The 14,971-nt window shown below is 37.5% G+C and overlaps 1 protein-coding gene across 1 annotated transcript in view; it reads left to right on the top strand.

The window, feature by feature from the left end:
- LOC107714360 (zinc finger protein 385B-like) overlaps nt 1–11,235 on the top strand; it is a 120,013-nt gene extending 108,778 nt beyond the window's left edge. Inside the window, exons 5-9 of the mRNA XM_016520181.1 lie at nt 1,563–1,737; nt 6,464–6,775; nt 8,622–8,806; nt 9,072–9,173; nt 10,171–11,235. Of these exons, the coding sequence (XP_016375667.1) occupies nt 1,563–1,737; nt 6,464–6,775; nt 8,622–8,806; nt 9,072–9,173; nt 10,171–10,383 (987 nt within the window). The 3' untranslated portion in view covers nt 10,384–11,235. The remainder of the gene's footprint in view (nt 1–1,562; nt 1,738–6,463; nt 6,776–8,621; nt 8,807–9,071; nt 9,174–10,170) is intronic.
- The last annotated feature ends 3,736 nt before the right edge of the window (nt 11,236–14,971 follow it).

The raw sequence follows: 14,971 nt of genomic DNA, 5'->3' as shown, positions 1-14,971 counted from the left end.
ATATATATATATATATTAGGCCATTAGTATTTTCACCAAAAAAAAAACACAAAATCCGTTTTAGGCCAGTTATTTCTATCTTTTGCTGTAGTGTGTCAGTAGGAAATATCAGTTTCATTTCCAAACATTCCTTTTGCCATTGATTGAAATAATCAAGTGAGATTTTTGTATGCACAAGGAATCTGACAGCAGCCAGTGCTCCACACAGAGATCTGATCTCACCATCATCCAGTGTATCTGGAATGACATGAAGACATGAAGAATCACAAAAAACTGAGACAGACTAAATCCAGAAGAACTGTGACAATGTCTCCAAGACACTTCAAGAAACCTACCTGAAAAACTATGCACAAGTGTACCAAGGACAAAAAAATGCAAAGGGTGGTCACACCAAATGTTGATTTGATTTAGTTAATAGAAGTTAATTGATAAATAAAATCTATATATGATGTTATTTTTGAAAGCATCCATGCTTTACAGCATTTTTACGCAAGTGCCTAAAACTTTTCCACTGTAGCTTTGCAGGAAGGTTTCTTTGAAACATCATTGCCACAGTTCTTCTGGATTTAGTCTGTCTCAGTTTTTTGTGATTCTTCATGTCATTCCAGATGGACTGGATGATGCTGAGATCAGATTTCTGTGTGGAGCACTCCTTGTGCAAACAAAAATCTCGATAGATAGATAGATAGATAAAAATTAATAGATTTTTTAATTAAATAATTATTTATGAGTAATAGTTCTTTATTGTATATTTCTTATTCTTTGTTGTTCTGAGAACAGTCTCTGTCAGTGTGAACGGCCCTTACCTTAGATCTTAGTTCTTGAATCATAATGAAAATCCTATTGCTTTAAATGTTTTATCTCATTAATGAAGGACAAAAATTAATACAAAGCAGTGACATTCCTGTAAATCGCTATTTTAAGCCAAACTTTGAATAATCTGCAGTAAAAACATCCATGAGCGGTGCTGTCAGAAATCCCTTAAACTTGCAGTTAGTGAACGTGACAGAGTTTCAGCGTTTGGAGAGAAAATCCATCTACAGGTCTTTTGGGACTTTGTCACTTTTGATGTCATAAAATTGAGAAATTGAGCTCCTAATTCTTAGCAGTCAGATATTCAAAGGGATCCTAATCCCTCATAAGCACTCTCTCTCTCCCGCTCCATCTCGCTCTGTTTAAGTGTGAAGTAGTCATTTTCCCTTTAAATCTTCACTTGGAATTAAGGATATGAGTAAACTCTATATTAACGGCCTCAATGAGTGCTGGCTATCGACACCCATTTTGTTTTCTCCATTGAGAATCAATTCCCTCCTGACAAACAGTGTCGGCCTCTATTTCTAAGGTTCTGGAAAATTCGGTCATCTCAATCTAATCGTTACCTTGATTGGAACAGTGCCTGCTATTGAAAGCAAGTTTGAGATGTGTGTGTGTGTGTGTGTGTGTGTGTGTGTGTGTGTGTGTTTGTTTGTTTGTTTGTGTGTGTGTGAGATTGCAGTCCATGATGGTAGATGCTAGTGTGAGAAATGAGCCTGATTGGATGGTTCATTTGTTCTCCTTTGTAGAGCCAAGCCGAGGCGCACTACCAAGGCACTAAACATGCCAAGAAGCTCAAAGCACAGGAGTCCACGAAAAATAAGCAGAAAAGTGCAGCCGCCCAGGACAGCGGCGCTAAGACAATCACCACCACCACCACTTCCTCCTGCACTGCAGTCACTGCCAGCTGCTCTGACCAACCAGGTTAATAGCTCCTTTTGTTCTTGCTCCACATCACCTGTTCCGTCCTGTTTCTCCACTCCTGCCCTCTCCATGCGTTTACGCCCATGCTTTTCTCTCCAGTGCTCTAACCCCCAAACCCTGTTTACGCTCCATCTTTGTGCTTGTGTTTGTGTGTACTGTATGTAGTCATATTTTTCCTCGTAAAAGCCAATTTAGGATGACTGGGGCCATCCATCAAGCTCAAAAACGTGCTCGTTGCTCGTGTGCCGAGGTAAGGTGCAGCCCTGCTGCGGCAGTAATCACCCATATGCTTTATCATGCTAACAACAGATCACTTTCCTGCAGCTCTGTTTGCTTGTTTCATCATGACCTGCATATTGAGTTTCCCGCACATGATCTTTTTGTCTATTTTTGTGTTGCGTTTAAATGTTTAATTATGGAAAACGCATACAGAATTGGAACAGGTCTGATGCGTGCTGGGATGCTGTTGTTTTCTTTCTTTTTCTTTCTCCCTGGCCTTTGATTTGACTGAATTAGATTTGTGTTACATTTCAAAGAACATAATCATCTGATCTTTGCTTCACGCTGTGACCCACTCAATTTCAGGCCCTTGTGTCTGATTAAGAATCGAGACCGGGATGCACCAAGACACATGCCCTATGGGGTGCAAATCCGAGCCAGTGCATACTTTCCAAATGCGCTCGTTCTCTAGCTGGAGACAGATTTGGGTACGCCTAATTTATTAGGCAGTGGTGGTCATCATTGATATGCAGTGTCTTTGCACAAATCAGGCCAAATGAATGTCAGCCTGATTCACAGATGGCTTATGGGTCCTTGCTGTCACAACGTCATAGTAACGTGACGTTGAGCTCGGACCGAGACTCGGGAGGGGGGCTGCTGTTGCCGTCTCTCCCCGAGCCCTGGCAACGCACAATGCAGTCAGATTTAGTTTACATGGGAAAACTTCAAGCACTAAATCATTAAAATTGCTAGCTCCAGTGTTTTACATAAGAGCCCGCTTTATGTAATGTTTCAGAACTCCGTGTGTTGGATTATGTACGCACAGGGTGTGTGTGCACACGGTAATTGCTCTGTTGTTGTTGTTGTTGTTGTTGTTGTTTTAAGATCCAAGAAATGTTCCGCACTTACTGACTTTCTCAGAAAAGATAGAGCAAGGTCGTTTCAATATTGCGGTCGCTGCTTGATCTGCGTCCAAACAACAAATGCCAATTGTTATCACTGTGGCTCTGTTCCAAAACCTAGGAAGCTGCCTACGTAGGCTATATTTTAAGGCATTAAGTCGGAATTATACACTACCAATTTGAATGGTGACAGTAAAGACAAAAATTTCCGTTTCAAATAAATGCTGATCTTTTGAACTTACTGTTTATCATAGAATCCTGTTAAAAAAAAATGCATCACTGTTTCCATAAAAAATATTAAGCAGCACAACTGTTTTTAACATTAATAATAATAATAATTGTTTCTTGAGAATTTTGGAATATTATTTTTGAAAGATTATGTGACACTGATAATGGCTCCTGAAAATTCAGCTTTGCCATCACAGAATAAAATTAACATTTAAAATAGAGCACTTTAAAAAATTTAAAAATATTGTGAAATAATGTGTTTCACAATATTACTGTTTTTACTGTATTTATTTACTGTATATAAATGCAGCCTTGGTGAGCATAAGAAACGTTTCAAAAAACATTTTAAAAAAAAATTACCAACCCCAAACTTTAGAAATATAATGTTTCTGCCGTTTTATTACGAGCTATAATTCAAGATATTTTTTTTTTTTTTTTTTTTTATGACCCAAACCCATTACCTTGCCACCTTACCTTGCTAGCACCATGTTCTACTGTTTGAGCTACTGTTTGACTTATAAATATTCCTATAATTCAGTTAAATTAAATTTAATACCAAATACTATTAAGTAAAGTTTAATCTAATTAAAAATTGACTGTTGTACCCAATATTTGTGTGTGCTGCTGTCTTTGTATGCTTTCGATTTTTATGAAGAATTGCTGCCTACTGTATATTGGGTGTTCCAAACTGGCTTAAAAGGCAGCTGCCTGTGTAAGCAATGAGGAAGCTTACTAGGTTTTGAAACAGAGCCTATGATTTCTGTTAGTTTTGAAAAGTTTGCCAAATAGTTGTACTTTATCTCTTATCTATTTTCTTATTCAGCTACAATACGTTCTTTATGACTCACTGCAAAAATATTGAGAACAAGAACAAAGAGGCATATGTCTCCACGTCTACCTACCATGCTTTGGTAGATTTGAAATATAAACTCAAACTTGGATAGAGAAACAAAAATGCAAAAGAGCAGCAGTTCCAGCCTAGAGGTTCAGGTTAGTGTCAGCGGGTGTACTGTCACTGTACGATGGAACATTAGACTGTTCTGGCTGCTTTGAGTCCTCCGGGAGAGAAAAAAAAGCACGAGCAGAGAGTGACATTCATATAAACCAGCGAAGTATTCCCTCAGAGGCCTGTTAGAGAGTGGGTGGAGAGTACAGGCATTCGACATCAAGTGCTTTTAGGGCCTCCCGCGGCATGTAACGCAATGACAAGGGCGTAAGGGTGATGGGCGATCCCGGGGTCACGTCCTATCACATTACAGCATGCCGGACCCGAGCAGTCAAAGCGCGTTACAAGGGAGCCTGACCCTGTGTAACTCATCTGACATAGAAACTAGAGCGCTTGCCTGCAGTGAAGGGCCTTATCAAACCCAACCACACAAATTGGTTAAAGGGGTCATATGATGCGATTTCAATTTTTCCTTTCTCTTTGGAGTGTTACAAGCTCTTGGTGCATAAAGAAGATCTGTAAAGTTGCAAACACTAAAGTCTCAAAACCAAAGAGATATTCTTTATAAAAGTTAAGAGTTAACCACACCCTCCTAAAACGGCTCGTTCTAACACGCCCACACATTTCTACCTCACTATGTGGGAAGATTTGAATAACGCCGCCCAAATGTTCACGCAAAAGAAAGAAGGCGTAACTTTTATTCTCACTGTAGTATTGTTGACGCTGCAGCCATGTCCTGAAGACGCTGTGTGCTTCGTTGTGAAAGCGAAACTACTTTGTTTGACCTTCCAAAAGAGGATGATATCCGCTTCGTCATGCCTAGAGCTGATCCGTCCTGGTCGCTGAGGAAATACATCAACTTTCACCGTGGACAAAGCGGAGTCCAGCCCGCCTCAGCTCACTCTATACCGGCCTCACGCTAGGCCGCTGTGTTTTTCATTGCCACTGATGATTCAAACGTGAGTTTTGGGCAGTAGAGTAGCACTTGTTGTTTGTCATTTCTCCGATCACAAATGCAAACATGGTTTTATGTTTACGCGGCGCGATGCAATGCAACGCAACGCGTAAAAAGACAGTATAAGTCATTATAATCAGTAATTATGTCCCCACTGGATGCAACAAATGCCTCGTTTGTAATGGGTTTTAATGTTTATGTCTCGTCGCTCCGGCCGGACACGGCATCAACAGTATGTGAGGGGCGTAACATTTCCGTCTCACGCTTGAGGTATTCGGCCAATCACAACGCACTGAATAGCTGGACAATCACAGCACACCTCGCTTTTTCAGACCGATGAGTTTTGTAAAAATCGACGCGTTTCAAAAAGGCGGGGCATAGAGGAGAAACAATAATGTGCAGTATGTGGAAAATAATGTGTTTTTTGAACTTTAAACCGCATAAACACATTTCATTACACCAAATACACAAAATAATGTTCTTTTTAGCAGCATCATATGACCCCTTTAAGAAAAAAAAATAACAGGAAGGAGTTAAAAAAATATAAAAAATAATCTATAAAAAAAATTATATTTGTTAAGTATAATAATAACTATTATTATTATTATTATTATTACTACAACTACTACAACATGCTTTTAAACCCTCAAGCTTCTATTTTGGTGAAATGAAGGAAGAAGTTTGAGGTTATGGTTGACTGTTTTAATATGCTTCTTATTTAAAAAAAAAAAAAATCCATTAAATCTCAAAAGTACATGTTGCATGTAGACTATAGAGCTGAAAAAAGAATTACTTCTTTGAAAAGTGTTAAAATAATAATTTATTATTATTGTATGCATTTATATGCTAATCTAATTTAACCTTCAAGCTTTTATTATTTTTTATTTAAAAAATATCCATTAAACCTCAGAAGTACATGATGCATGTTGACTATAGAGCTGAAGAATGTGTTGTTGTTATTATTATTATTATTATATGCATTCACTCAAGTCTAATTACGCCTTTTAAGCTCTTAAGCCTTTATTTTGGTGAACTGAAGGAAGGCATTTGAGTTTCTGCTTATAGTTCACTATTTGTTTTGTTTTTGTTTTTTTCACAAAAAAACAAAAAAAACATCCATAAAACCTCAGAAGAATGTGTGCATATAGACTATATATATTTAATTACATCTCAGCCTTTTGTGGTTTATTAATCGCACTAGGCCATAAAATCAGTTTTCTTTTCAAGTAATTGTGTAGCCCTAATTTCTTTATTGACGTAGACACTGTTCTTGCTTCTTCACCTAAGTCATCTGATGTAGAAACTAGAACACGTGCCTTGCAGTGAACGGCCTTATATCAAACCCACAATGCTGGAAAAATAGACAGGAAGGAGTTGAAAAATGTGCCAGTGCACAATACAACATGCTGAGCCCTTAACCACTAACTGTCAGATCTGCTCTTTCCTTGTTTCTTTCTCTTTCGCTCATGTTCCCAGAGAAAAGTGAAGAGCCACTGGCTGCGCACAAAGTCCCTGCCTCCCCGCAAGCCTTTGTGCCAGCTCCCGCTGCGCCTGCAGTGGCATTAGTGCCCAACCCTTGCAAGACGGCACCCGCGCATGCCAGCCCACCCACTGAGCCGACAGGACATGCAGCGGCCCTGAAGAACACCTCCAAACCAGCAGCGCTGCCAACAGCCCCGTCAGAGCCCAGCACGGAGACAGAGGAGGAGAAAGCCAAGAAGCTCCTGTACTGTTCGCTGTGCAAAGTGGTTGTCAACTCCCTCTCACAGCTGGAGGCACACAACACAGGTGTGGCCAACATCTGCCTCTGCATCGCAATGTCTTTCCCATGGTTATGCCTTCTTCTTTATCATAAATGTTTCATAGAGTGACCCTCCGGGGTTTGGGAGTGTGGGAATGTACTTGCAGTTAAGACATAAATCAAAACCAGCCTAGCAATGTGAGGATCATCATTGATAATGTATGAAGAACTGGGAAATGTAGACGGGGTTCCCACAGTCATGGAAAATCTGGAGATATTGTGGATTTTTAAAAAGGCAATTTCTAAGCCTGGAAAAGTCATGGAAACTAGTCAAATATTAAAAAGTCATGGGCATTTATGTAGTCGATATGCATTTCATCTAGTTATGCTCAGCTTTAAAATATTTCATCTGCAAGAAATTGTCTTTTTTAATGCTTAGAAACATTATCCAGACACACTGGGAGAGGAATATGTTCAGATGTGTGTGCTGCAGTCAGACTAGTATTAATATATTCATATTTGTCATGCTTTTGATGACATTCACTATATATTTCAATATTTTCATATTTGCTCTGAAATTGTTTAAAAGGCTTTTTTTCAATCAGAAGAAATGGTATTTCAACCAAACATCCATTTTTGGCAAGTCGATTTAAAAAATGCAAGAAAAATGCAGTAAAATCTTTTTCCCACTGTTTTTTGCTAAGTGAACATTAAGAAGAATTCTATAAGAATTACATACAGTAATAAACAACAATCATTGAATAACATTGAATCAGTCATACAAAAGTCTATAATTGAAACATACCCTAGAGTTCAAAAGTTTGGGGTCGATATTTATTTATCTGCTCACCAATGCTGCATGTATTTGATCAAAAATACAGAAAAAAATGTAATATTATGAAATATTATTGCAATTTAAAATAACTGTTTTCTATTTGAATATATTTTAAAATGTAATTTATTCCTGTGATGCAAAGCTGAATTTTCAGCATCATTACTCCAGTCTTCAGTGTCACATGATCCTTTAGAAATCATTTTAGTATGCTAATTTGGTGCTCAAGAAGCATTTATTATTATTATCCATTTTGAAAACAGTTCCTGCTTAATATTTTTGTGAAAACTAGAACTTCAGTATTATTTGATGAGTAGAAAGTTCAAAAGAACAGCATTCATTTGAAATAGAATACATTTGAAATTTTTTGTAACATTATACATATCTTTACTGTTACTTTTGATTAGTTTAATGGGTGTTTGCAGAATAAAAGTTTAGTTATTATTTTTTTTCCCCCTCAAAATAAAATCTCACAGACCCCCTAAACTTTTGAACAGTAATGTAATTTTAAACTGATTCATGGAAATGAATCAAACTCTAATGACTTAAAGGTACAATAGGAGATCTTGGAAAATGCTAACTTTAGCCTGATAGCACTGAAAGCGAACGTCCCACCCTTCCTGCAATCGCCGTCCAAAGCCACGCCCCCTGAACGCATTTACACTCACACTGATGACGTATTCTGTCTGCGCGAACAGGGTGCGCAGAGTTATGCTAATACATATGTTGACAGGCAGGTAGGACAGCATATTAAAACGCTCGGACCGAACGTTTTGATTAGACGAACATTTCTTGATCCTACACCTTCCACAGAATATATAAATACAGACAAATACATTTAAACCACTTAACTTAATGATTGCTATCGGGATGTGAAGAGACTTTCAACCAGCATAACAAAAAATGTTTCTGAAGACAATCACCTATTGCTCCTTTAAATAACCAGTGTAAGAAATGAACTACTAACAACCAAAGCCTTACAGTTTGCATTGAATAAACAGATTAGTTTATTTTCCCCTTGTTAAGCCAGAGAAAACATCCTGCTTTGTCTGTTTCATCAGGTTCAAAGCACAAAACAATGCTGGAGGCACGAAACGGAGCTGGACCCATTAAATCGTACCCCAGACCCGGGTCCAAACTCAAAGTTCAGGCCACACAACTTAACAAAGGCTCAGGCTTACAGAACAAGACGTTTCATTGTGAAATCTGTGATGTCCACGTCAACTCAGAAATCCAGCTTAAGCAGGTATTCAGTTCAGTTTGAATGCATCTTTGGTTGCATTTGGCATGATCATTATCTATGCAGTTGACAACTAGACGTAACGCATACAGTGATGAATAATGAAAGCACTATTAATAGTAATGTGATTCTGTGGCTTGATCTTACCCAATTTGCATGTTGTACATCATGTTATGCAGTTTAGGCTTTGATCATTTGGTTCAGTGTTAAGTTTGGTCACAAATGGGTTTCGGTTGCATTACAATGGTAATGAATTCTGTTTTCTTCACAGCATATCTCCAGTAGGCGGCACAAGGACAGAGTGGCAGGCAAACCCACCAAACCCAAATACAGCCCTTACAACAAGCAGCAGCGGAGCTCCGGCTCTCTGGCAGTAATGCATTATTTATGCTCTTCATAATCAAGCGCTTTCATCAAGTGTTACTCGCATCTCAAGTATCAATGCTGGGAGGAGTTTGTTGTGCACTTTCTAGGCTGACAAATGCCTCTTTGGGATGCTAATGCTTCACAAGGACTCAACGCTCGCTTGGCATTTTTCAGATTATATGCAAAATATGTTTGAAACAACTTACTGTTTGTAGAACAGTTCTCTAAACTCCGCCTCCGCCGCTTTAAATTCTCGAGCTCGTTACAGCAGGATGGATTCTGATTGGCTGTCGTTCTGAAAAAAAATCGTTCTGAAAATGATTCCAATGGTATCGTTTCTCTGTGCCTTTATCGTTATAGTTGTAGTGTGGACTCTGCTATTCTTTAATATTGAGAACGATTTTTAGAACTATATCTTTATCGTTATCGTGCTTGGTGTAAACGGGCCTTTAGACATATTTTAATACTTTACACATAACAACAACTTTAACTTTTTAAAATTAATATTATATTAATTGTTGTTGTTGTGGCTATTATCAGTAAATAATAATAAGTAATAATTATAATAATAATTAATAATTATAATTATCAGCTATAATAATAATAATTATTATTATTATAGTAAAATATTTAAACTAAAATTATGTGTATTTATAGTTCCAATACATTTTTTCATTATATGATTATTATTATTACTATTATTATCATCAGTAAACAATTAAAATAGCCATAAATAATAATAATTATAGCAACAGTAATCAAATAGTAATTATTATTTTTAAAGTATTAAACTATTAATATTGTTCTTTTCACAAATATATGGTATATATTGTAAAAAATGGAATCACTCAGTCTCAGTTTTTAATTACGACTCAGGCTCTTGTGGTTTATTATTCACACTAGGCCATAAAATCAATTTCCTTTCGATTAATTGTGCAGCACTGATTTCATTATTGACATACATATCCGCCAAAGTGATTCAGTGATTTGTCTTTTTCCTCCAGGCCAAACTCGCCCTGCAGAACGACTTGGTGAAGCCCATTTCACCGGCTTTCCTCTCCACACCCTTCTGCCCCACCACAGTCCCGTCCATCTCCCTCCACGCTCATCCCAACACCTCCATCTTTCAGACGGCCTCGCTTCCGCACTCCTTTCTCCGCGCCGCTCCGGGACCGATCCGACCCACCACGGGCTCCATCTTATTTGCGCCTTACTGAGCGAGCGCCCACATCGGAGCGGTTGTTTCTCGAACTATGGCACGCTACGGCTGTATGCTTATCTTGAAACGGTGATGTATTTATTAAAACTTTATCCTCAACTGTCCTCACCGTCACGAAACCCAGGAAGGATGTCGTCTTTGTGGGGGCTTTTGCATTTGAAACAATAAAAATAAACAAGAAAAAGTGTTGAACTGCTTCCTGAAAGACTTGAATTATCATGGTCTTCCTTTTCAACTCAACCAACCAACCAACTCCAGACAAGCACATGTATTGAGGCGCTGTCGGAAATCATCCCAGATCTTACCGTAGGACAGTACGTGTTCATTCAACGGCTTGATGTTGTCAGGGAGCCTGTGATGCAGTTTTTGGCCTGTGTGCTGTCTTGTATGGTGTAGTCAATAAGCTCAGTCACCAGTACTTCGGTGCCGCCCACTCTTTCCATTTTAACAGGAAACACAGCATTTCTCTTCACACGTGTTCAGGTTCCTCTTTTCGTCATATAAGTAGATTCAACCTGTTTTCATCATGAAACAAACTGTGTAATAGGAAAACCGTGGGCCTTTCATCTCTCGGTGATATCCTTATTTGTCACGAGACTGTAATCATCTGCAGCTCTCTGATGATGCAATAATGTATAGATCATTGAATATTGATATTCTCCATAGTGTTATTTAATGTTTACCTGCCAGTTTGCAATACTAGTTGTATTTTATGAGCTGAAGGAGGCACTAAGAGAACTAGGTACGATATTTGGTACATTATTTTTAGAAATCAAGAGAGAACAATTTCCATTGACTGAGAATTCTTTATTTGGCTGTGGAATTTCATCGTCCATTGTATAAATGTATGTATGTATGAGAGTCTGTACATAAAGATACTACATTTTGAATAAAATAATATATTTCAATTATTTCTTCATGAATTTATACTGTATATTACTTTTCATGAATCACTATTGCTCATTATTAAATGTTTAGTGAAGTGCATCCATATCACATGAATCAGCTTCATATTTATTTTCAGATACTTTTTTAATTATGTTGTTTCTACTGTAAATTTTTTTGTTGAGTTCATTTATTTGTGCAGGAGATTTGTTTGATAAATTGTATTAAAACATGTTCACTGTTGTGTCATTTGATTAATTATTTTCCCCCCATAGTCCCTAGTCTTTTTCATCTCCTTGATGAATGACACATTCAAATCTGGTTTGCTAATATAAATAACATGTTTGAAAAATACAATTAATGACTCTTCAAATGATGTAGTAAGTTGGATGTAATCAGTCAGTGTGGGCCTTTCATATTATGGGCTTCAAAAATCTGAGACCACAAGTGAAAATGTTTCGCTTTTTATTAATAATTTTTCCATTTTTTTTCATTGCAAATTATTTTATCATCACAATTTGAGTGCAAAAATTGTCCATGATTTTCAGAAAGTGTTAGTATTTGCTCCCATGATCAATGTCACAAATTTACTTGATTAGTGACCTGGAATTAGTAGTATCTTAAAGGGGGGGTACAATGCTGTTTCATGCATTCAGAGTTTACACTGTTAAAGAGTTGGATTCTCATGCTAAGCATGGACAAAGTTTCAAAAAACAATTTGGACATATGACAGAGTATTTCTGTGCCAAAAATCTTACTTCCGGGTTCGTACACCTTTAGGAGAGTTCTCTTAAAGGCAGAGTAAGTGATTTTTCAAAAACGCTTTAAAAACTGATTCGGGCCGAATCGCAAAACAAACTTGTAGCCAATCAGCAATAAGGGGCGTGTCTACTCATGATGTGGAGGAGAGCGCGTTCAGTGTTTTGGTGATTTCAAATATCAACATTGGCTACCAGAAATCCCTTACTCTGCCTTTAATGTGGTTCTTAATGACGTAAACGAGGGTGGAACTCCTTATATGGGCATTTCTCCCAGAAGAACGCGCCCGTGCACGCATCGACCAGAGCAAGAGCTAGAGCGAGATCGCGCCCATCAACGCGCTTCATCCGGCGACAGCGCTGCACGGGACTTGCTCTGGATTTGCACATCGTTTGATATTGAAAGATAGAGCGTTCCCAGCTATAAAAGATCCCGGTCATGATTCAGAACTGCAGACGGGTAAGTGAAACCGCATCAAATGTCCGTTTTGTTGGCATTCGGCACCCAAGTGCTCGTCACTCTTTAGCTCCGCCCACGGCGTGCCTCCAGGAGCTCGGCTTTTTCCGGGGAGAATCGTAAAGCTGTATCTTTCTTTTATAAATATGATAAAACAAGACTTTTTGGAGATATGTAGGATGCAGTACTACTCTATAGGTACTCAAGATTAACATGAGATTGGGTGAAACTGTGTGTGTTATGCCCCCTTTAAGTGTACAATGAGTGAATCTTTGAACCATTCATTCAAGAGAGTCGTTCATTTGCACATCGTTTGATACTGAAAGATGGAGCAGTCCCAGCTATAAAATATCCCGGTCATGATTCAGAACTGCAGACGGTAAGTGAAACAGCATCAAATTTGTGTTTTGTTGGCGATCAGCACAAGTGGTCGTCACTCTTTAGCTCCGCCCACGGCGCGCCTCCAGGAGCTCGGCTTTTTCCGGGGAGAATCGTAAAGCTGTATCTTTCTTTTATAAATATGATAAAACAAGACTTTTTGGAGATATGTAGGATGCAGTACTACTCTATAGGTACTCAAGATTAACATGAGATTGGGTGAAACTGTGTGTGTTATGCCCCCTTTAAATATTTATTTTCATTTTATATCAAATCTTTGTATTATTTGAATTTCATTGTATTAATTTTATTATTAATTATATGTTGTCTTCAGTTATTTAATTTTTAAGCCTATATTTCCCAATTCAAAGTGGTTTTGCACCCCAATGTACATATATATTGTGATAATATTTGTGTAGTAAATGCCAAGCACAATGTGTCAGTACTGTTCATTTCTTTTGACATTTTGATTCACCACCCCACTATTTCTCCCATAATGTGACTTCATTTGTCATGATAATTTGCCCGTGATTATGTATGCAACGACAACTGCAATAAGACACAGATCAGGACGTCTGGCCGCTGATTGCTGATATAATGGGACTGCCCTTCACCTCTGCTTTTCATTAGGATTGATAGTAATACTGGCTGACAGATGTCCAGCTCAGTGCTGACCTGTAGCAATGTAACCTTGGCATTAATAAAATGATGCTGGTGCATTCCATGTACTGTACTTTTAAGAGAGGTAAGTCGGAGGTTATATTTCAGGATGGCTAAAATAAAACCAGTCTCAGTTGACCGGGAAGGAAATTAACCAGTGATCAGGGCATAAATGTCACCAAAAGTAGGTGAAAAAATACATTCCTGTGTTTTATTAACATTTGATATGTTTCATTACATTCTGTTGTAAGCATATTGGTTATTAGTTTGATGCTTCAGCAACCTGTAGCTGTCAGATTCACCATCTCAGAGGTGAGTATTGTTGAATATGGAGCTATGAAGCCATTTTGATGAAAAATAAAATGAAAATCAGATCTAGCCAGTAAAGATCTATACAGTCTAATAGAGACAAGCTAATTTTATAATTTTATAAGATAAAGCCCGACTTAAGAAATAATAGTCTTATTTATATGTTTGTTTATTTATTTATATGGAACAGTTTATTAAAATACTGTGAGGAGAAAAAAAGTGTTTTTATGGCCAAAAAGATTAAATTCTGATAGCTTGTAGTGTAAATCAAATGAAAAATAAAATGAAAATCAGATCTAGCCAGTAAAGATCTATACAGTCTAATAGAGACAAGCTAATTTTATAATTTTATAAGATAAAGCCCGACTTAAGAAATAATAGTCTTATTTATATGTTTGTTTATTTATTTATATGGAACAGTTTATTAAAATACTGTGAGGAAAAAAAGTGTTTTTATGGCCAAAAAGATTAAATTCTGATAGCTTGTAGTGTAAATCAGTGAGATCTTTATAACAGTATAGCAGACTAAAATGCATGTCGGTTGTTACTTTATATCTCCCAATAATGTTTTAGTAAGATGATATTAAAATGCTTAGTTTAATGGTTAAAGCGGTGTAGTTTTTATTGTGCATAATGAAATGCGGTAAAATAATGATTGAGAGATGTACAGCTAAACCTTCCTCTCAAAAGCATCATATTTGATACATTTTAAGATTTTTAACAAGACGAGAAAAAAATGTAAGGACAGTCACGTTAACCAAAGTTACATCAGTCCAGTAAGTGTTAATCTTGAAATATTATTAACAATATATACGAGTCATTCTTACCTTTACTGGTCCCACTTTATATTAAGTGGCCCTAATACCTGTGTACTTACATAGTAACTAGATGTGTACGTAGTATGTAACCACAGTGTAAGTACACATTGGTACATAGTATCTACAGCTGTAATGTTTGTGTAACTACACATATGTAACAACCCACTGAATGGTATGTGTAAACACTTAAATATATTAAGTGGACAGTTCCTGAGGAGTTACCATGTAAGGACACTGGTATTACAGTGGTGCACCAACTCCATCAACTTGAGATCCAACTCCTCCCACTTTACATATCCCTAAACCTACCCATCTCCACCC

The sequence above is a fragment of the Sinocyclocheilus rhinocerous genome, unplaced genomic scaffold, assembly GCF_001515625.1.
Source record: "Sinocyclocheilus rhinocerous isolate Xijiao unplaced genomic scaffold, SAMN03320098_v1.1 scaffold449, whole genome shotgun sequence".
NCBI classification, from domain to species: Eukaryota; Metazoa; Chordata; class Actinopteri; order Cypriniformes; family Cyprinidae; genus Sinocyclocheilus; species Sinocyclocheilus rhinocerous.
This window is presented reverse-complemented; position numbering and strand designations above follow the sequence as displayed.